The 23381-nt window shown below is 40.9% G+C and overlaps 1 protein-coding gene across 6 annotated transcripts in view; it reads left to right on the top strand.

Annotated features, from left to right (window-relative positions):
* The window catches only part of VPS13B (vacuolar protein sorting 13 homolog B), a 1086122-nt gene that overhangs the window by 828107 nt on the left and 234634 nt on the right, over positions 1–23381 (top strand). For all 6 annotated transcript variants that reach the window (XR_015869381.1, XM_088442693.1, XM_088442694.1 and 3 more), the window contains exon 35: positions 12146–12283. Coding sequence is in view for 5 of the 6 variants with exons in the window: in XM_088442693.1 (XP_088298819.1) it covers positions 12146–12283 (138 nt within the window). In the remaining variant the exon portion in view is untranslated. The remainder of the gene's footprint in view (positions 1–12145; positions 12284–23381) is intronic.

Here is a 23381-nt window from a genome sequence, read left to right as displayed (position 1 = left end):
TGTTAAACAGTATAACACAGGGTAGCGGGCTAAAAATAGATAATTATTGTAATGGTCCAAAATATAAATCTACCTGTCCTGCGAAAAATCATTCCCTGCAATTGAATTATTTGATATGATAATTAGCAGTGTTTCCTACGCCTGTTTCACATCAGTACTTTTCTAGAAATTAGTTTGGCCAAGAGGTAATAACAGTAATGACGAAAATAACAGCTAATAGAAACTATAGCAATAATAGTTTTGGATAACTAAAGTTATAAGAAGAAATAACTTGCCTTGGTGTGAGTCCCTTTTATTCTACTTTTGTGGTGTCAATACTTTTTTTTTTTTTTTTTTTCCAATATACGTTTATTATTTTTATCAAAACAAATAAACAGTACATCAGAATGCAAAATAAAGATCACACACAACATAGACTGATCATTCAAATATACTCAAAACATAGTAATCGTAACCAAAAGTTGGTATCTAGTCCAATGAGAAAATATATATATAAAAAAAATATATAATAAAAAATAAAAGATTAAGATATAGGTAAACATAAAAATAAATAAATAACTTAATTAGAGACAAACAGAGAAGGGAAGGGGTTGGGACGAAAGGGGAGGGAAAAGTGTGGGGGGGTGGGGGGGAGGAGTTAGATGCCTCAAAATACAAATAGAGTTGTTAATTAAATCCTGTCCTCAACCAGATCTACCATTAGAACTCCATCAGTGGAGAAGTGGTCAAGATCATGCCACAGACGTCAGATATGTTCCAGAAGATTTAAAGTTCAGCCATGGATGCCAAGTAGAGATGAACTCTTGACTCTTTTCTGGGGTCACTCGGAGGTCCTCCATAGACATGTACATGTCTATTCGGGCAAACCACTCTTTAAGAGTGGGGGGGGAAGTAGACCGCCAGTGGACTGGGATAACAGCTTTCGCAGCACTGTTGAGGAACTTTAAGAGGGATTTTTTATATGTTGCTGGAGAACCATGGTATAGATTAAGAAGCCAGAAAGAAGGATCAGAGGGTGTCTCCGAGCCCACAATCGACTTGGTGATAGATATTACTTGTTCCCAGAAGGGGCGTAGAAGCCTACATTCCCACCAAATGTGTAGTGGAGAGCCAATTTCCTCATTGCACCTCCAGCATCTGTCGGACACCCCAGGAAACATCTTAGCCAGGGTAATGGGGCACCTATACCAGCGTGATAGAACCTTAAATTGTGTTTCAATTACAGAGTAGCTAACAGAACTAACAAATGTATTCTGGAAAATTCCGTTCCAATCAAAGTCCGTTAAGTCCAGCTGTAAGTCACGTTCCCAGTCTTTAACATATTTAGGGAGAGCAGAGTACATGTGCTCAATCAGAAGTCCGTATCCTCTCGAGAGGGAATGCGCCGGGCGTAAAGGTGCCAAGCACATGTCCTCAAAGAGAGTCAGGGGTCTGACAGAAGCAGCACGTAATTCCCGTACGTACGAAATGCTTTAATTGTAGGTATCTCCAAATCTCAGATGGGGGGAGGTCCCATTTAGTCTGCAATACAGAAAAGGAAGACACACCCCCCTCCTCCACCAGCTGGCCAACTCGCTGCACTCCACGTCGCATCCAAATGGAAAAGGCAGAGGTAGCAACCCCTGGGGGAAAGTCAGGATTATTGAACAAGGGAGTCAAGGGGGAAAATTTTGAGGACACGCAGGGAAGTTTACGCAATCTATTCCAACGAGCCAAAGTTGGGCCTATAGTGGGATGGGAGACAACAGGAATCTTAGACATCCAGGGATACTGTGCTATATGTATGGGCAAAGATACATTTTCAAGGTGAACCCACTGTTTAATGTCAGTTGTCCGGGACCACTCCATGATCCTGCCCAGCATCACTGCGTCATAGTAACCTGAGAAGTGTGGGAGTTGAAGCCCTCCCATATGTCTACGTCTAAAAAGGATAGCATGCTGAAACCTCTGTCTCTTATTACCCCATACAAAATTTCTAACAACACTGAGTAATTCCCGGAACCAGGCTTTGGGGATATGTATAGGTAGTGTCTGAAGAAGATATAGAACCCTAGGTAGTACATTCATTTTCACTACGCTAATTTTACCAAGCCACGAAAGCCTTTTGGTACCCCAGTCTTTGAGTTCAGAGTGGAGGGTATGTAGTAGCTTTTTAAAATTATCGGCAAAGAGACGGGAAAGGTCAGTGCATAGGGTGACCCCGAGATATTTCAGGCTGTGTCAATACTTTTTAGTAGTACTGTATGTGTTTGTTTGGCTATGTGTTGCCTGCAAAACCTATATATTTTTTCTTGTTTTTTTATGCGGTGCCGCATTAATTATACCACCCCAGTGTTGTCTGTGTGTGTATTGGGTACAGCTGGCAGCAGGGGCTGGCTGGCAACTTTTAGCCTGGGGGGCAAATGCATGCAGGCGGCCGTGGCAGAGGGGTAGCGTGTAGCCAGGGTGCCTGAAGAACATGCGTGCTACGGCGCCCCCCCCCCCCCCCTCAAGTGTTCCAGGGAGGAGGCGGGTCCATATGGGATTAATGTAAAGTAAAAATAAAGATTAGGAACAGCACCGTTGTGGTGCCCATATGCAGTGCCCCCCTGTGCCCCAGGAGAGGATCCCCTTATGCAGACCTCCAGTAGTGCCCCCAGTAGTGATCCCCCTATGCAGTGCCCCCAGTAGTGGTCCCCGCTGTGCAGTGCCCCTTGTGCCCCCAGTAGTAAGCCCCTTATATAGTGCCCCCAGTAGCAGTCCACACCCCATGCAGTGCCTCCAATAGTGGTAACCCTTATGCAGTGCCCCTTAAATAGTGGCCCCAGTTGTAGTCTCCCCCCTATGCAGTACCCCCAGGATTGCCCTTTTTATAGAGCCCCCAGCAGTGGTCCCTCGATGCAGTGCCCCCAGTGGTAGTCCCCTCCCCCCCTATGTAGTGCCCCTAGTAGTAGTCCCCTTCCCCCTATGCAGTGCCCCCAGTAGTAGTCCCCCCCTTGTATTGCCCCCATTAGTAGTAGTCCCCCCTTGCAGCGCCTCCAATAGTGGTTCCCCACTTGTAGTACCAGCCTCCCCCCCAGTAGACACACGTAGTAAAAAAAACCCACAAAAACCACTTACCTGAATCCCCGCTCCCGCCGTCGCCATCCGCTCCTCCGTCTGTCCTTCCCGGGCATTATGGGAGAGACGTCATATGATGTCATGACGCCTCTCCCATTGCCCACTGCGGGAGCCGGAAGATGGAGCATCTCCTGCAGTGGGCGCAGCAGCAGCTAATGAGAGTCTGACAGACTCTCATTGGCTGCTGCTTACAACAAACACACAGGTGCCGAAGCCGGCGGCTGTGTGTTTGTCACTTGTGTAGCGCTGACCGAACTCCGTCCGGTCAGCGCTACACACGCGGTGCAGTCTGTGTCACAGAGACACAGTCTGCACCGCGGCCCGCATGATGCTGTGGCCCGGGGGGCACATGGCACCCTGCCCCCCCGGCCCAGCCCGCCACTGGCTGGCAGAGAACAGCATTGTGATTCTTAAGGACGTGGTCAGTCAGATTCAATATTTTCCCAGAATAACTCACATGGGCTTTATATGATTCACATGATAAAAGGTCAAAGATCCAGAAATTCTAGGGCAAGCTTTAATGCCCAATACACATAGCATGCTGCCATATGTTCAGTGTGAAACAGGGTGTAACATAGTTACACACTCAAACAGGAATCCTGCAATTAATGCTAGCCAGAATAACAAATGCTCCACAAGGTCTGTAAATAACATTAAAATAAATAGATAAATAAATAAAGATATAGATCAATAAATACATTTTTAGACTTTAATTTTGGATTTAGTATGACAGAATGTATTACACCATTCTTGCAGCATTTGTTATGCAGTATTTGTATTACCAACAGATAATACTGCACCTCATAAGTGGCTCACGTAGGCCAGTAAGTTTAAATTTTGTTTTTATTTTAATTTACAGATTTAAATTTTCTTAGAGAGTTGAATAATGAATGACCACCCGCAGCCTCACATTGTAACCAATGTTCATGACCTTACAGCCTATCCGTTGATTAGGAACTAGCGCCTCATATATATTAATAATGGATCACCTCACTTATACTGTATCTTTGGTTCCTGGTGAACTGACTGAACGCGTTCTCATGGTTACCCTTACTGTGTGTCGGTGTTATTTTAAATACTGCTTATTTAACTTAAAGTAATGGAAGTGAACAAATTTACCATCAGTGGTTAAAATGAGATCCATGTTTCTTCATGTACAGTATGATAGTTATGTAGCACAAGGTCATTATTGTTTATTTTCCACAGTGCTTATGGCACTATACTATTGTAATGTTGTGCTCTACAATATTTTCTTCTGTAGATTGTAAGCTCTTTGGGGCAAGGCTCATCACTTCCTTTGTATCAATCTTGATTTGTGTATTTCTTCCCATGTAAACCACTATTGTACAGTTTTAAGAGATGTGCCCCTGCTATATGAACACATAATAATGATATATTAGAATGATTTTAAATGATGCAAGATGTAATCGTTAGTCTATGCCAGATTCTAAATTCATACATTGGAAAATTAGTAGGAGCCTATTTCGACCTTTGTGCCGGTATTACAGGTCCTTCTTCCCAAATTATCTGGCATCATGTAATATTAATACATTATTTTTCCAGTTGTGGATTAGAATAGGGGCATTTGTGTCTATTCTCTGAGGGGATGTAGTCACAATCCCGGCACATGGGATTCCGACACTTAATACCAGCTCTGGAATCCTGAGACTGGTCAGAATCCCCCCCGCTGGTATCCCGAAGTTAAGTTGTGGGGAGACAGGGAGGGTTAGGGTTAGGCACTAGGGGGGGGAAGGGTTAGGCATTAGGCAGGGAGGGTTAGGTTTAGGCACTAAGGGGGAGGATAGGTTCCGGGTGCAGGGAGGGTTAGGGGAAGGGTTAGGATCCCTACCAACAGGTGTCTGTAGCCTAACCCTGTCAGAATGCTGGCTTCGGGATTTTTAGCGTCGGGACCCCGAGTGCCGGCATCCCGTACCCATCCCTTCTCTGAGGGCATAGCTGCTCCATTCATCCCTATTGATGGAATGATGTATTTGCAGAAGCCTTTAGGCCTGCAGGAGAGAAGATACACTGAGGGGATATCATATGACCATTGTCCTTTACTCACAGGGCGAAGGACTCTGGCATGACGAGGTAATCGGTTCAGACCATGGTATAGTGAAGTGCTCACCAAAGACCTGACTCAGAGTTGTACGTTAATGCTGCTGCTGCTGTGTATGTGTGTGAAGCTGCTATGCGTAAATATGCAAATATAGCAGATGCAGGGAGATGTATTAAGACGCCCACCTGAGGCTCAGCACATGCGTAAAATGACGCAAGAATCTGCAGACAGCATCGGTCGCCGATCACTCAATTGTTGCATTTCTGAGTAAGCCTATGGTCCCACAGAATGGTCGGGGGAACTGTGATCCCCAAAAGCATATTTCTTGCATACAGGGATCACAGTCACAGGCCCCTGAAATGATCGCACACATCTGCATTCTATGCCGCCGCCGCTCCCAGTTACCTCCAGTTACGCTCTCTGACAATAACACAGTAAATTTTCGCTGCGAGCAACTATGGTAATGTATCTTGATACATGCGCTGTGCGAATTAGGTGCTTGTGTTGTTTACCGATAATCGCTCAACATTACGTACAACTCTGAATAAGGCTCTAAGCTAAGCATAACAATCATTTGATCACCATGATATACAGTATAAATGGATTATTGCTTATGGACTGTTACATCCATGGTCCACCACCTGTGTCCTATAATTCCCAAGCATACTGAATATAGATTTTGCATTTTGGTAATCACTTTCTGTTAACTCTTGAAGATGGATCCATACTTGTGTGTTTTGTGAGCATTTATATTCCATACCGAATGCAATATTCCAGTCTGTATTACAAGAATTACCAGAGAGGCAAGGTGCAACCTAATACACTACAAAGGGCGATGCGTAAGGGGAACAGGTATAAAATGAGAGAGGGGGGTGGGGTGGGCAAATGAGAGACAAGATGCAGAGTTCAGAAAGCACCATAAAGGCAGCCAAGGATTAAATGGAGGTGGTGTATGTTTGTTAGTGGTTACTAGTATTGTAATGGACTGCCGGCTCATATTGTGCACCAAGGCCTATTGGCATTTAACTACGCAAATGCAATGAAATGCTTAGCATGGCAATAAAAATGTCCACATGTCATACAGTGAACTCCAGGAAATCAGACTCACAATATAGAAGGTGCAGTTTGATCGATGTACCCAATGGGTGTAGTAGGTAGCATGGCCGGCGGTTCAAATCCCGACAGCGGCAGCCCAGCAAGGGTGAAGAACCCGATTGTCCCTAAGGTAAGTATCGCTAACCTAATTCTACCCCCTGACCCTAACCCTCCCTTAGGGGTGCCTAACCCTAACCTCTCCCCCAAGTGCCTAACCCTAATCCCCCCTCTAAGTGCCTAAACCTAACCCCCCCTTCCCCGCTGCCTAAACCTAAGTTCCCCGGGGGGGTGCCTGACCCTAACCTCCCCCCGGGGGTGCTTAATCCTAACCCCCCCTTCCCCTAGCCTATACCTAACCCTCCCGGGGGGTGCCTAATCGTAAATCCCCCTGGGAGCCTAAACCTAACCCTCCCTCCTGCGGCTGCCGGCTTACCTTCGTTCGGTATGCCGAGCGTCGGTCTTCCGGCGTATGGTTAATGAAAGGCGTCAAGTTTTCAATGCCTGTCATTAGTACCACGCCGGGATTAGAGAGTCGAAGCCGGCGGTCGGCATTTAGCCTGTCGGCTTCCAGACTACTTCCCTACCCAATGACACTACTGGGGTAGTGTACAGTTAGCAGCAGTGCCTGTCCTATATTTTTCCTGGTGAAACAAGCTCACTATAACATGCAGTCTGCTTACCAGGTGACCGGGAAAGTAGCGGGTGGCATGCTCATTAATTGTCTGCTCTCTCAAAATGACTACCTTCAATGTATTAAGGCAGTGGGGGCATGGTAAACTGGCTTACTCCCATGATAATTAGATGAAATAATAAAAAAAAAGAATATAGAACACATGGGAACTGATGGATCAAATAGGCTGACATGAAATTATTTATACTCTTATGTCCATGCGAATTCCTCCTAAAGTTTAAAAAGTTTGTGACATACGGATCACCAGTTGCCAGATTTAGCGAAATCTAAATATTTGTAACATTGTTTACAATTATACATTTCCAAATCAGAATAGTAACTAGCTGTGGGATTCACAGGGGCTATAACGAGAGCTTTCCCTGAATATTAAGGGATTTAAGGACATAAATAATCATCTCCAGAAGGCAGATTTCCCTCAGGGTCCAGCAGCCTCGGAATATACAGTATGAATACTGAATGCAGGGATAGATCTATACAAATCCACTCAGTAAGCAAAATCCATTGGCAAATTTATCCATAGTTTTAAATATTTATTTGTGATGCTAGTTATTCAGTTTCTGCTTTCAGTTCAAGACCTTAATAAAGCCTGATCCGTTCCAAAATAATTTTCTAATGCAAGGTGCTCGTATGTTTTGGACGCTACCCAGTATCGCTGCATTCATCTTTGCAAATGGCTGTACACTTTTGAAGTTTAAGATTAAGTGGGCTGTTGGCATACGTTGGCTGAGTGGGTTAATTCTTACTAAGTGATGGTTAAGAACTGGAAGAACCACAAGCATTTATTGAGATTTATTTAGTATGTAGTAGGTTTTATGATATTTTTGGTGTCTTTCCTACTTTGACTTTATTATGCATTTTGTTTTAACTAGTTAATACTTATGTAAATAGTAACATAGAATCTTATGGGTCCATATTTCTGCGATAGATTTCCCCAATTCCTTGCTCTGCCAGGATCGGGGAAAATCCAACATGTTGGGCGATCTTGATTCCCGATTCCGACCCGAAAATTGTATGAATCAGAGAGTCAAGTATTTTTTACGTTTTGAATTTCCCAAATTTCCAGACGGATTGCAAGTCATCGATGTCCACGGATTGGCGAGTTTTATCAGCAGATTGGCTCGGCATCAGGGAAACGCAGCGCTTAATTATGTAATCTGTAAACTCATACTTACGTACTCTCCTGGAAGTTGCAGAATTTTTGGGTAGCCCTCCCATACCCCCCCACGTAAGAGTGTCTGGATCTCCCACATGAGACCCACTTCCTAGTGAAGTGGGCAGGATAGGGGGATAATTGCCGGGAATCACGGCTCCGTATTGAGGGTAAGGGGCTAAATGACACGAAAATATGTCATGTAGTCTCGCCCCCTCCTCGCGGTCCCTCAAGTCATGGTAGTTTACAGGGGCGGGGCCTAATTACATAGTAGTCTAGCCCCAGCTCCCGAAGAGGCCAGCTGCGTCTCCTCTCTGGGCTTCTCCTAGGGAAGAGATATAAAATGTTGGCAAATATGTATAAACTGCCTATCTTATGTAGAAGCCAGACAAACCAGCAGAGTGCATGTACCATCCACATAGTAATTTTTTTTTAGCATTTTTTCAGTCTGTTGGGGCTTGCACTCATCTATAATTCTTGCTAGAATCACCATGGTTAAGTTTTACTTGAGGTGTTGATAGCAAGGTATTGTCTGGAATGCTACATTGTCTTGCTTTGCTCGAGTTTTTTAACACTGTCACCCCAGAATTTATACAATAAATTGACTAAATATTTTTTAAAAATTTACACTTAAAAATAAAATAGAGCACTTAAGCCCAGCTCTTACATCTTCGGCAGCCCACGAACTATCTTGGGAAGCAGACCTTGGCTTCTCTTTGGGCGAGGACACCTGGGAGGAATTTCGATCCCATATTGGAAATGCTCCATTAGTGTCACTATTAAAGAGAACTCATTCATGGTGTACACGCGTTGGTACCTTGTCCCGGACCGACTGCATCAGCTTTTCCCCAATGTCTCACAATTATGTTGGCGTCAGTGTGGTCAAGTGGGCACCTTTTTTTATACTTGGTGGACTTGTCCAAAGTTGGTGCCCTTTTGGACTATGGTCAGTTCACTTATAACTTCAGTAGTGCCTGCCCACCCCCCCTCTCTCTCTCCAGCCACACTGCTCCTATGTGCCCCAGTCTATCAGTTACCCAAGCAAACCAATAAATTGATTATGCATATCTCTTGCACAGTAAAATACCAGATCGCTAGAGCCTGGAAACAATCCTCTCCACCATCCCGCCAGGATCTACTCAATAGAATGTGGTACGTGTCTAAGACTGAATATTTGACTAGCCTCCAAAACAACACAGTGGAGAAGTTCCACGTGGCCTGGAGATCTTGGTATGCCCTCCATGATGCATCTCTCCCTGGTCTGACATAATGGATTAACCTCTACACCCGGTCTTCCTTATCACTAAATGATCTCGTGCCCACCTTCTCCCTCTTTCTTTTTTTTTTTTTTCTCCTCTTTTTTTTTTTTTTTCTTTTCATTCTTTTTCTTTGTACCCCCCCATCCCCCATAAGCCCACACCTATGTCTTTCTCCCAGTACAGTCTTATCATTTGTATTATTTTTTTATATGTTTTAAATTTACTATAGACAGTTTTTATAGAGTTTTCAGTGTTAATATTGTCTACATTGCTGGTGATATTACTTAATTGCAAATCTGCTTGTAATTTTTTCAATAAATATTTGTGATCAAAAAAAAAAAAATAGAGCAATAAACTTTGATTTTGAAAAGTTTTAAAGTTAATTTAGAATTCTCACCTTGAATGAGAAGTGTCAGACATACCATTGACAGTCAGAGTGTCTGGTAAGTAAAAGAAGTAGGCTGCATAGCTTCGCTGTCCAGCTTTATCGTAAATCAGAGTGATATGTACAGTCGGTATAATCAGAAATGACAACAATCTAATGATGATTCAGTAACTAGACTCTTATATCGTAAGTTGATTTCCCTTCAGGATTTCTGCGGTGTGGGCCTTGCACTTTTTTTTTTATTAATAAATATTGTGTTAGTCCTGGTGGAATATTTACTAAAGTGCAAGTTTTTAGAAGTGGAGATGTTGCCCGTAGAAAACCAATCAGATTCAACTTAACATTTATCTAGCACATTATTGGAGTTAATAGCTAGAATCTGGTTACTATGGGCAACATCTCAACTTCTAAAAACCCACACTTTAGTAAATGTACCCCCTAGAATCTGCTATAACATGTCAATATTTGCATTCTGTTCAGAATGCAGGCCATCAGTTTGCTATTTATCAGTAATACTTTTAATGTCCCCAGTCAGAAAATCAAGACAAATTAGATAATGTCTGGCAAAACCATGACTTAAGCCACCCATGCTCTGATCATTTGTGAAAAGGCCATGTCCCTTTTTGCCCACTGGAAATTTGTATTATCTTGTAAAAAAAAATTGGAAGTGTTGGCAGCTATGACAACACTGAATCACTTCATGGTGCAGACAGAGGAGGCAGCCATTTTGTGAGATTCTAATGTCCTAAAGTCAAGAGTATACAGCCTAGCCATTATCTCATCCACTTTTGAAGGAACAGAAGCCAACCCTATAAAATAGCCCTGAGAATAACACAAACCGCATAACTGAGTTGGTTTGGTTCGTCATTCACTGGGAGTTTATTTACTATGGCAAAAATAATTTTCATATCCTGCTGATCTTCAACATTTATGAAAAAGATCATGGTAGACATCACGCCGTAATGTAGTCTCACAGCATAACAGTCTTGTGTAGTCCTGATGGACAGCAAAAAAAAATCCCTAGTTTCTCCTTTTCTCACATCTACAACCACCCAACACTCACTAAAGTGTTGAAATCCCCCAAGATCCTGACACCTCCTCTGTATCTGTGGTGTCTGCATAACACAATTATCCAAAAATCAGCGTAGAACAATGGCCTGAGCAAATGCGTACAACAGAATGATGGTAAATCCTTAGCATTGTAGAAGAGTGGTCTCTGCGAGCCTGCACAACAAAACCGAATCAGTGTAGGGCAATCGGCCAAGTGAGTCTCAATGAAAACAGCAGGTTGATATGTCGACATGTTCTGAATGTCAACGTGGGTATAATGTCGACAGTCATTATGTTAGCATTGTGAATTTTGACAGTGATAATGTTGACAGTACATGTTAGGGTTTAAGATTGTGAAAATGTTATATCGACATGCAGAATGTCAGCATGACTATGTCGAAATAATGTTCATGTTGATATTCTGAATGTCAACATAATATACCACACCCGTGTAGATAATTGGCAGGGCAACTCATCAACTCTTCACCCGTCAGAGTTGCACAATACTGCAAATGCATCAATAGAAATAGTAGTTTGGCAAGATTAACAATGGACACCTATGGGTATATTTACAGTACTAAAGATAGTTTGTTTTTGTTTTTTTAAAGCCAGTGATTCTCTGCAACCTTGAGGCCTGGATTTTAAAGGGCAATAGCCCTGAGAATAACACAAACAGCATAACGGATTTTGTGTGTGTTATTGTTGCCCTTTTAAATACGACCCACTAAGCTGAGAATGAGTGGCTTTACAAAAAAAGAACAAAACAAACAAAAAAAACAATCTTTATTGATTATACCAACTATTGGGGAAGTGTGGGCCAGACCATTATTATGTGCCCAAGTAAAAAAAAAATTTCTACTGGGGAAGGGAGAGTTTCCTATAATCATAGATATATTTATAAAAAAAAAAATTATGACTGTCTGCCCTAATGGAATAAATATACTTCTCTCTAAGAACTTTACATACTTCCCTGTGGCATAGGGGGTAAGTTTGCTAAAGCTTTTGAAAAGGTAAAGAGGAGACGTTTTCCATGACAACCAATGAGATTCTAGCTATCATTTTTTGAGTACTTCCAAGAAAATGATAACTAAAATCCGATTGGTTGCTATTTGTAATACCTACACTTATCCACTTTTGAATCTTTAGTTAATCCACCTCATAGCGAGGGGATGAGAGCGTTCAAGTTACAGAATTATGAGGAAGCAGAAAATCATAAGGCACGACTTCAGTTGTAAGTGAACAGTATTATAATAATTAAGGTGACTAATGTACTTTCCAAATGCTTTATAACAAATTAATAGTTTCATCATTTTACAAAAAGCTTTCTCAAGAACATTCTGTCGTCGTCTTGTTGCAGATGCTGGGAAGACTTTGCCAGAAGGTCTTGATTACACCAAGACCTGGCTACAGACAGCAGCAGGAGAGGTCAATCCCAGAACAGGGATTCCTCCACCATTTGTCACACTGCAAATAAAAGATTTCCTTAACGGTCCAGGTAAAATGATTATTGCTTTCATTTATTTTTTTTATCACGTCCATGAAAGATGCACATCATGTAAGAAGGCGACTGCCAAATATTTCTGCATATCCTGTATAAAATCTAATAATTACATTTTTTTTGGGACATGAGAAAAAGAAGACTAACAAAAACTTAAAGCTACTTGGTTATTTATGAAAAATAACAAAAATTAGACCACTGACAATGGCGTGTCCTGGTACATTATTCAGCCTACCTTGTAATCACCTGAGCTGTAGCACTTTTTTTTATAGAAATTGCTCGACATTCACCTTTAATTTATCCTGTATTGCTGTATTATAATATAATGGAAGTGATGGGGCTTTGAGACAAGAGCCAGCTTTTCTAACGCATTTCGAGTGTCATGAGAGTGCCCCATTTATCCCAATGAAATGTCTACAATCTGTAATTACTATACTTTTCCACTATACCTCTTGGTCAAGTATCTTACAGTGACACCAGACACCTGAAACTCAAGTTAAGTTAATATCGATTGCTACAATCACTGCTGAGCAAATTTGTTCATTACCAAGGATTATTCTCACTAAGCTGTAGCATTGATTAGGCGTAGCTATTTAATTATTATTTAAAAGATGGCTATCAGTAAGTCAAAGCCGAAAACCCAACGTGTTTGTGTCTGTAATGTATGGGACATTTTAGCCTCTACAGTCATGGCCAAAAGTTTTGAGAATGACACAAGTATTGGTTTTCAAAAAGTTTGCTGCTTCAGTATTTTTAGACCTATTTGTCAGATGTTACTATGGTATACTGAAGTAAAATTACAAGCATTTCATAAGTGTCAAAGGCTTTTAATGACAATTACATTAAGTTTATACAAAGAGTCAATATTTGCAGTGTTGACCCTTCTTTTTCAATACAATTTGCCCTGGCATGCTGTCAATCAACTTCTGGGCCACATACTGACTGATGGCCGCCCATTCTTGCTTAATCAATGCTTGGAGTTTGTCAGAATTTGTGGGTTTTTGTTTGTCCACCGCCTCTTGAGGATTGACCACAAGTTCTCAATGGGATTAAGGTCTGGGGAGTTTCCTGGCCATGGACCCAAAATTTTGATGTTTTGTTCCCCAAGCCACTTAATTATCACTTTTGCCTTATGGCAAGGTTCTCCATCATGCTGAAAAAGGCATTGTTCGTCACCAAACTGTTCTTGGATGGTTTGGAGAAGTTGCTCTTGCAAGATGTTTTGGTACAATTCATTATTCATGGCTGTTTTCTTGGTGCAAAATTGTGAGTGAGCTCACTCCTTTGGCTGAGAAGCAACCCCACACATGAATGGTCTCAGGATGCATTACTGTTGGTACGACACAGGACTGATGGTAGCGCTCACCTTTCCTTTTCCGGACAAGTGTTTTTCCAGATGCCTTAAACAATTTGAAAGGGGATTCATCAGAGAAAATAACTTTACCCCAGTCCTCAGCAGTCCAATCCCTGTACCTTTTGCAGAATATCAGTCTGTCCCTGATGTTTTTCCTGGAGAGAAGTGGCTTCTTTGGTGCCCTTCCTGACACCAGGCCACTGTGCGTGCAGATGCACTCACACCTGCCTGCTGCCATTCCTGAGCAAGCTCTGCACTGGTGATGCCCCGATCCCGCAGCTGAATCAACTTTAGGAGACGGTCCTGGCGCTTGCTGGACATTCTTGGGTACCCTGAAGCCGCCTTCACAACTATTGAACCTCTCTCCTTGAAGTTCTTGATGATCCAATAAATGGTTGATTTAGGTGCAATCTTACTAGCAGCAATATCTTTGCCTGTGAAGCCCTTTTTGTGCAAAGCAGTGATGACTGCACATGTTTCCTTGCAGGTAACCATGGTTAACAGAGGAAAAACAATGATTTCAAGCTCCACCCTCCTTTTCAAGCTTCCAGTCTGTTACTCTAACTCAATCAGCAGAGTGATCTCCAGCCTTGTCCTCATCAACACTCTCACCGGTGTTAACGAGAGAATCACTGACATGATTTCAGCTGGTCCTTTTGTGGCAGGGCTGAAATGCTGTGGAAATTTTTTTGGGGATTAAGGGCCTGATTCAGACCCGCTTGCGAGCGCTGAGCTCTCGCAAGCGGGTCGATGTTGGGCCAGTGCTCATGTGCACGACGGACCTGGCTCCGTCGTGTGCATGCGCGAGACCCGGATTTCGACGGGCAAGCCGTCGCTATGGGTCTCGCTACAAAGGGGGCGTGCTGTCAATGGTGAGTGACAGCACGCCCTCTTTGGTGGGCTTGCCGGGGGCGTGGCTGGCCAGACGGAGGCGTTCCCATGGGAACGCCTACCGTCTGGGGCCGGCCCCACTGACATCACAAGTGTTGTCAATGGGAGTGCTTTTGGCTCTGATAGAGCCAAAAGCACTCCAGGGCTTGCGGCAGACGAGACCCTACCACAAGGGTCTCGTCGCAAGCCCGATGGTCGCGATGGTCTTGACCATCGCGACCATCTTTTTGGCCGCTCGCTATAGCTGTGGGTGGTAACCCACAGCTATGCGAGCGGCCAGGAGGCCGCTCTAAAATCAGGAAGAACGGCCCTGATTCAGAGCGAGCGCTTTGTCAGAGCGTCCGGCTCTGAATCAGGGCCTAAGTTCATTGTTATGGCAAAAGGGACTTTGCAATTACTTTCACTTCTTCTGATCACTCTTCATGACATTCTGGAGTATATGCAAATTCCCATCATAAAAAATTGAAGCAGCAGACTTTGTGAAAACCAATACTTGTGTCATTCACAAAACTTTTGGCCATGGCTGTACATGTTTTATGTAAACTGTTGATTGATAAAACAGTGTCAGATAATTAGCATTATGTTATGTTGTACTTTATATTACTCTATGCTTTATCTTCCCCATTTACAGGGAAGTTGAATATGTTAGTAGATAATAAATTCAATAAAACAAAACTGTCATGAAGTATAAAGCTAAAAGTTTAAAATGAGACCTGTAAAACTGTAACTAAACAAAAACAGGCATGTAAATTTTATGTATATAGAGATATACATAATATAACTTAAAGGGGGGAATTCAATTAGCCATGGTAATTGAAGCAGCGGGACTATTCAATTAGAGCCGATGCCAACTAGCAGCCTGCAGTTAACCAGGATTTTGTTTTGGAGCCTGAGCAGGATTGAAACGAAATCCACTTTAAAACGCCTGTTTGTGGATGCCGCGACCGTGTACTAGAGATTAGCAGTTTGGTTTTACTTGGTTCTTTTCGCCATATTTGCGCAAGCTCTAATTTATCTTATTAGATATCCAAAACAGAATCAGTATGAAATACCGACGGCTGATTAGCCGCCGGTTCGCATACCATCGCAGAATGTCCCAAGGGAGGACATCCTGATAGCGTTTGGTAAGTATTCTAACCCCCCCTCTCCATTTTGTGGTGCTTAACCCTAAATCCCCGGGGTTGTTGCCTAACCCTAAGTCCCCCTCGGGGGTGCCTAAACCTAACCCTCCCTTCCCGCACCCTAACCCTCCCCGGGGGTGCCTAAAGCTAAGTCCCCCCCGGGGGTATCTAAACCTAACGCCCCGCGTTTATAACTACCCCCGCCTTACCTTGTTTGGGATGCCGGTCATTGGGATTTCGGGGTGGGGCTAAAGATAGGCGTCTGCATTTCGACGCCTATCTTTAGTCCCGAGTCGACCTTCCGCCGTCGGGATTCCGAAGGCTGGCATTCTGGGCGGCGGTAATTTAACCGCATCCCACCCAAAACATGTGTGATAGCCAGATATCCAGTAAGATTCGTTTTTCAGATCCGAACTTAACCGAGCCAAAACTGAACTGCTCATCGCTAGCCCATAGGTCCAGGAACTTAAAGCGCGTACACTGTATTTACGGGGTGAGAGAAAAGGGCTCCAATTGAATAGCTCCGGGCGTTAAAGTCCGAGGCTACCTTCCATTTTCACCCGCTGTAAATTAATTGAATTCTTCCCAATGTCCCATAATTATAAATTATAATGCACAATGGAATATCATGGTGCTATATAAATACATGGTAATAGATAAATAAAATGAATAGCATGACCATGTATAGATTGTTGGAAAACATTTTATTCAAATATATTTTCCCTTTGAAATATCAGAGACATTGAAGTGTAAAAATAAAAAAAAATTACCCAGGTTTGCAAATTGGTTCCTTGAAAGACAAATATTGTAGCAGATGCAGTGTGTGGTGTTTGCAGCACAAAGTTGCTGCTGGATTGAAGCAGCAGTACCACCTAGGGGTGAGATAATTTCCTTTCACTTATCTATCTTGCTTGCACAGTTCAGAGCAGACATCAGTTCTCACCAAACATAAAGAATGCTGTAGTACATTGTTAGTTATCTCCTCATATGCATGTGTATTATAGACATATTTTATTATTAGGTTGTAAAGAAAAACACACAATTATACATCATACATTTTCTGGATCTTTATCTTTCAAATAACATTATCATTCCAATCCATCATATCCCACAGCAGTGCACATTAAGATTAATCCATAGCTAGACTACAGTTCAAGTTGTTATACAGTATATGAGATACTCTGTTACATTTCCTAATGCATTGTATACATTCTACTACTGTATTTAGAAGTTTTTTGTAATATAATAAATTACAAAAAAAAAACTTTGGTAAACAGGATTTACATTCTATTTAGTGGCGTGATAATGTTTCAAAATATTTAGACAAATGAAGCCATTACAATCACAATGTTGAGGAAGATCCAGATCGATATAAATTTAGTTTCGTAGTTTGTCTTGATTTCCGTGTGTTAGACACTGTACAAGAAATGTAAATTATTATACACTATTCATTAAGTATAGAGGTGCTCAGCAAATAGCACCATTTACGTTTGGGATTAAAAAATAAATTTAAAAAAGTAAACAATTATTAAGGTGGTCTGGAATGGGTTTAAAAAGCAACATGTTTTAGATAAGTTATTTGAATGTATCATCCTGAAATTAAATTACATTTGCTAACTTTAAAAAATCTGATAATGGAAAGCCTTTCTTTTCCCCTTTTTTATTCATTGTGTAAATACATCACTTTATAAAGCACTCTTACATTTACTGTTTGACAATTTAGATTTTTTTTTTCCTCTGTGATATTTAAACAAAAAAATGTTTGTGATGCAGCTTCAAATGTTATTTTTAAGTCAGTTATATTATTACTGTACATGCGTAAAAAGCTGTTTATTTTCAAGTAAATAACTATGCATCTTATTCATATTACATCATATTTTTCCAACCTTTTATTTCAGTCTTTTTACTTTTACATATACATTGCTCGCTGAATTGGCATATAGTTTTGAGATATAATTACCTAAAAAAACACTATAGAGATATTTGCCATTTGGCATCAAATTGCAAAATAAATATTGAACATGTGCATAATACATTTAAAAACACTAATAAAACATGAGTTAAAAAACATCATTACAGAATTAAAAAGTTACAGATTAGTTAGCTTTTTAGCCTAATGCTGTTGAACCATTTGTATAAATAACTCAGGTAAATGACATGGCTAAATTTACATAAACAACAAAAAATGACAACAACCTCCACTTTGGCTTTAGAAATGTAAACTGTGTAATTATTCCAGCTTGTTAATGACCGACAAGAGAAAATTGATTTTTCCGTCTTTGAAGACGCATCATCATATATTGAGCTGACGTTTTTAGTTAAGCTCTGAGAAAGTGCAGGCTTTCAGCTCAGATTTATTCAGCCCTTTCAGGCATAAGTTTTGTGTGGCATTTGTGTAATAAATGTACTCTAGAATGATGTATTGAAATATTATACCCAGTGCAGATCATTCCGCTATAAACCTGCTGTTCCTGGGCTATAATCTTTTCAATGAGTTACCTCATAGAGGTTTGTCAGAGAATATATATACCGCATTACATTTTCTCCTGCCACAAAAATATTTTGCTTTCGCTTAAAAAGGTACAATTACACCCATTAGGTAACTTAGCATTATATAAAAGGCTGGAGAAGGCTCAGCTACCAGAAACCCTTTAGAATAATATATCCAGCAGGTGATAGATTAGTTGGAACAAATTGGAACCATTGCACTTAAGGGTTCCTGGTTTCCATCAAACTTGTTTTAAAAATGTCGTCATTTTAATACACAATCTGGAGCACGGTGGAACAGTCCACAGTAGGTTAATTTGAATCATATGATGTGTCACTGCCCTCAGCTGACATGAACCGCGCTCCATGTGTGAAGCCACAATACGTCCAATCCCAACCGAGGCAAATTCCCTGTGAAAAGGTGAACTAATCCAGGCCTCACACTGGCATGCTAGCCCCCTGTAATTGAAAGCAGGACCACCTGTTTCTAGCCTATGGCGGTACTGAACTGGAGGGAGGCAGAGAGGGCAACTGTGCAGGTCCCTGTAATGCAGACATCTACAGATTAACCCACGCTGGCTCAACGTGTGCATTAAATCATACAATCCTCCAGCTTTACTACTGAATGTGCTGGCACTATATCGACAAGAGTTATTGTTTTATGAAAGTGGATAAAGAAGAATTCTCTAGATCTAAATTAAATAATTGCGCTGTTTAAAAGACCCTTTTTGTTATATTACCATAATACACAATGTACAATACAGTAAGGCTCACTTTTTAAATTTTTGTTTGCCACATTAATGTGTTACCTGTTTAAAAAAAAAAAAACAGAGGAATTTGTACATATTATAGCGCCTAAATTATATTTGAGTTCTATTGTAGAATCTAAATAAACGTACATTTTTTTTTTTTAAATGGGGGTGTTACTAACAATTGTATTAATTAGAAAACTAGATTATTTCAAAGCCAATAGTATATAAAAATGTGACATTTGAAAAGCATTACATTTATGGCTGAAAAGTTTTAGGAACAAACTTGTGCACTGTTCCTAAGGTTCAAACACTGTACTTTGAAATTCTATATATCTTGTGAGTTAATTGTAATCCCTGATATTTCTACTACATCCAAATCACCTATAATTTATGTTTTGAAAATATCTCCTACCAATTTGTATTAATTAGCATTTTTTTTTAAAGGATTAATTATTTAACTAAATCGGCAAAGTAATCTCTAATTAATTGACTTTGATTAATATGTATAATGTTTTTCCAGTGCCACCAATTTTTTTTTTTTTACTTATTTGCACAGTATAGAAAATGTTAGGTCAGGTTAACTTCATGAAAAGTAATTAATTGTCCTTCCAAGTTAAGCTGTAGGCTGCTTAGCATGACTTCATGTGGAAACCCAAGAATGTGCCCACTTCATTCCAGTTTAGCTGATATGTTAAGCATGGCATTTGCTAACTTTGAAATAAGATTTTTTTTCTCCTTATGATTGAATGAGTCTTGACACGTGAGAAGTGGAGCTGGCTGAAGTGCAGACTTTTCTAATTAACAGAGGGTCATTTGCTAAAAACGTTTCAGCTTCTTTTCATTAGTCCATTACAAACATGTTTTTGTGACTTGAACACAGCAGTCTTAAACAGACCATTGAAAGCATAGGGATAACGTGCAATGTGTATAGAATACATGTTGGAGAAAGTGTTGGCAGGGCATGCTGGGACTTTTAGTTCCACACAGCTGAAAAACGCTCATGTTGCTTGCTTGTTATGTAGAACTGTCCATCCTGTAGTGATAAAATATTCTGTTATTATTTACTATGCATGCACACTGTGTCTAATAATCTGCTGTATCAGAGGTCTGCCATTATTAACCTGCAACTGTGAAGTGTCCATGTCTGTTACATGTCCCAGTATTGATTATATTCACTAAATAAATAAAATTAACTCAAGTTTAAATAAATCCATACAAACACTTATAAGCTTAATGTGGCTTGTATTCCCATGAGTGGGGGTGTATTGTGCAATCCATCCTTTCAAATGAACAGAGGAGTTCCTTTAAACTTAAAAATTACTTTTATTAAAAATAAATCAGATGTCCTATTTATCATGTTCATAGACTGTGACCTCAGTAGACTTTTGGATATATTATTTTTTAAAACACGACTTCTGCATAGCTGTACATGCTTCAATTGCCCAGTAATATGCGGAGAGGATGCTAATAAGTATTATTATTATTATTATTATTATTATTATTATTATTGTAGCCAAATCAACACTTGTGGGCGCAAAAGAGATTTATTCTTCCATAAAACCCACAGATCTTGAAAAATAATGGTTCCTGTTTGATTAAAAAAATGGTTTGTGCCTAAAATAAGGATATTGCCTTTGAAAAATGGTATAGAAATTAATTTTTTTTTTACTGACATACATGAGCTTGTTTTGTATCAACTAACTAGGATCAGCTATCACTGTGAGCTCAAAGATAATTGTAGGATAATGGAAGTCATCTGCACCTATTGTTTATTTGGGAAATCGTGTCCTACTCCTTTCCAAACAGAGAAATATAGCCTTGGCATGCTTTATGCTTTTATTTTAGTAAAGTTTGTAACTAGGGACGTGTTACAGACTTTCACTGTAATATGATTCTAAGAGCGGTAGTTGCTCAAATCAATTTATTGGCCCATCGTCTGTGCATGTAAGGGAGGGGTTAATCCAGACTAGAAAAAACAAAAACAACTCTCCCAGTACACCGCTGAGGACCACCAAAAGTAACATACAGCTTACATGATAATAGTAATACAGAGATCTCAGTTGGATACATTTGCAAACATATGGTAAGCTGCCACTACATGATAATAGCACCTACTGATCCCATTCATGCCTCTCAGAACAGTGATACAGAGAATCAATGTGTTGGTCCATCACAGGTAAATGTAAGAGAGGAGGTAATCTAGATTAGAATGTGTAATATGACAGCATGCAGTCAGCATTTTAAAAATATTTCTTTTATTAACCAAAACTGTTCTTACATTTAAGGAAACACAAGATAAATGCAATTCATTATCTCAACAACATTTGTTGAAAAAAAGTCTGCCTTTCCTTATGTAGAAATGAAATGGGCCATACTGCTTAATTTCCGTCAGTCACTTCGAAAGGAGCTCAATGGTTTGCTAGACTAAGTTACATCACTTATAACCTGGGTCATGGCTCAGTGGAAAAGGATCCCAAAAAAAGTAACTTGGGTCGAGCTGGGAATTCAACCCAGGTAGGGAGCAGGGTTGGACATTGGAACGACCCAGGTAATGAACGGTGCAGTGTAAACGGCATGACCCGTGTCACGAAGACCTGCGTCATGCCTCAAACACACGGATTGGCTTCCTTCAGTTGCACTTGGAGATGACATCATCTCAAACCGTCCTCTGTAATGCCGGAAGACCCGTGTCCGGTGTGAATGGGCTGGACTTAGGAATTACCCGGGTCCAGCCGCCGGTGTAAAAGAGGTAAAGCACAGCTGACCTGCTCCGATCCTGCTCAGTCTGTGGTCAATGTCCTGGGTTGGAGCCAGCAGTTTTGTGGAAAATGGGTATTACTATGTTTACTATAGTTTACTTCTTTCTAGCCTCTAGATGTCACTGTTGCTACTGCTGTCCGGCAGGTTTCTCCTGTGGCTAGAGTTTCTACAGGTAACAAAGGAAATGTTCCAGTATATTTAATTTCACACATCATATTACAACTGTACCACGTTTAGTTCTGCTCAGAGTTGGATATCAGAATCCCTTTAACTCCCAGTACCCAGTCTGAGTGTACAGTTCCCACAGATAAGTGTTTGGCACCACTCATCACTGACTGTCCTGCATGAGTGATGCAAAAGCAAATTGTGGAACATTTTTAACCAGCATAAGTTTATTCCGGGCTTTCCTTTCATGCCAGCTTCACAGGGTCTTTGTTCTGCCCCACCCTTCCTTTTATACAATGTTTATCTTTGTCATATTAGGGTGCGACTAAGCCTAAAATAACATGTGGAGCTGTCCAGACTGGGACTGCACACGCCTCGGGTTCCATTGGTTTAACCAGGACACGGCTAGACTCCAGATGGGGTATCCAATAGCAGACAGCAAAAGTGGTAGATCCAATAGCAGACAAAGGGGTAGATCCAATAGCAGATAGACAAAGGGGTAGATCCAATAGCAAATAGACAAAGGGGTAGATCCATTAGCAGTTAGACAAAGGGGTAGACAAGACACACTGTGGAAGACGTGGGGAGCATGTCATGGAGACAAGCAACAGTGCAAAGAGAGAAGTCATTGCAGCACAGGCTGGGGGCAGCCTCCATTTACACTGGGAAAAGCAGGGATTGCAGATGACAGAAGCCAAAACACAGCCCTTTATGTATCTGGTCTGATTAAGATATGAACTTTTTGAATCTGGTCACTACTCCCCAAACCACCCTGTACATACTACATAAATATATATATATATATATATATATATACATATACAGTCAGGTGCATAAATATTGGGACATTGACAGAATTTTCATATTTTGGCCTCTATTCACCACCACAATGGCTTTGAAATGAAACAAACATGATGTGCTTTAACTGCAGACTTTCAGATTTAATTTGAGGGTCATCACATCCAAATCAGGTCAATGGTGTAGGAATTACAACGGTTTCTATATGTGCCTCCCACTTTTTAAGGGGCCAAAAGTAATGGGACTATCAACTCAAAAGCTATTTCATGGACAGGTGTGGGCTATTCCCTCGTTATTTCATTATCAATTAAGCAGGTAAAAGGTCTGGAGTTGATTCTAGGTGTGACATTTGCATTTGGAATCAGTTGCTGTCGACTCTCAATATGAGATCCAAAGAGCTGTCACTATCAGTGAAGCAAGCCATCATTAGGCTGAAAAATCAAAACAAACCCATCAGAGAGCTAGCAAAAACATTAGGTGTGGCCAAATCAACTGTTTGGAACATTCTTAAAAAGAGAGAACACACCGGAGAGCACACCAAAAGACCAGGATGACCACGGAAAACAACAGTGGTGGATGACAGAAGAATTATTTCCCTGGTGAAGAAAAACCCCTTCACAACAGTTGGCCAAAACAAGAACACTCGCCTGGAGGTAGGTGTATATGTGTCAAAGTCAACAATCAAGAGAAGACTTCACAAGAGTGAATATAAAGGGTTCAGCACAAGATGTAAACCATTGGTGAGCCTCAAAAACAGGAAGACCAGA

This window comes from Taudactylus pleione, unplaced genomic scaffold (genome assembly GCF_031769625.1).
Source record: "Taudactylus pleione unplaced genomic scaffold, aTauple2 ptg000314l, whole genome shotgun sequence".
NCBI lineage: Eukaryota > Metazoa > Chordata > Amphibia > Anura > Myobatrachidae > Taudactylus > Taudactylus pleione.
Note: the sequence above shows the minus strand (reverse complement) of the source record. Positions and strands in the feature narration are given on the sequence as shown.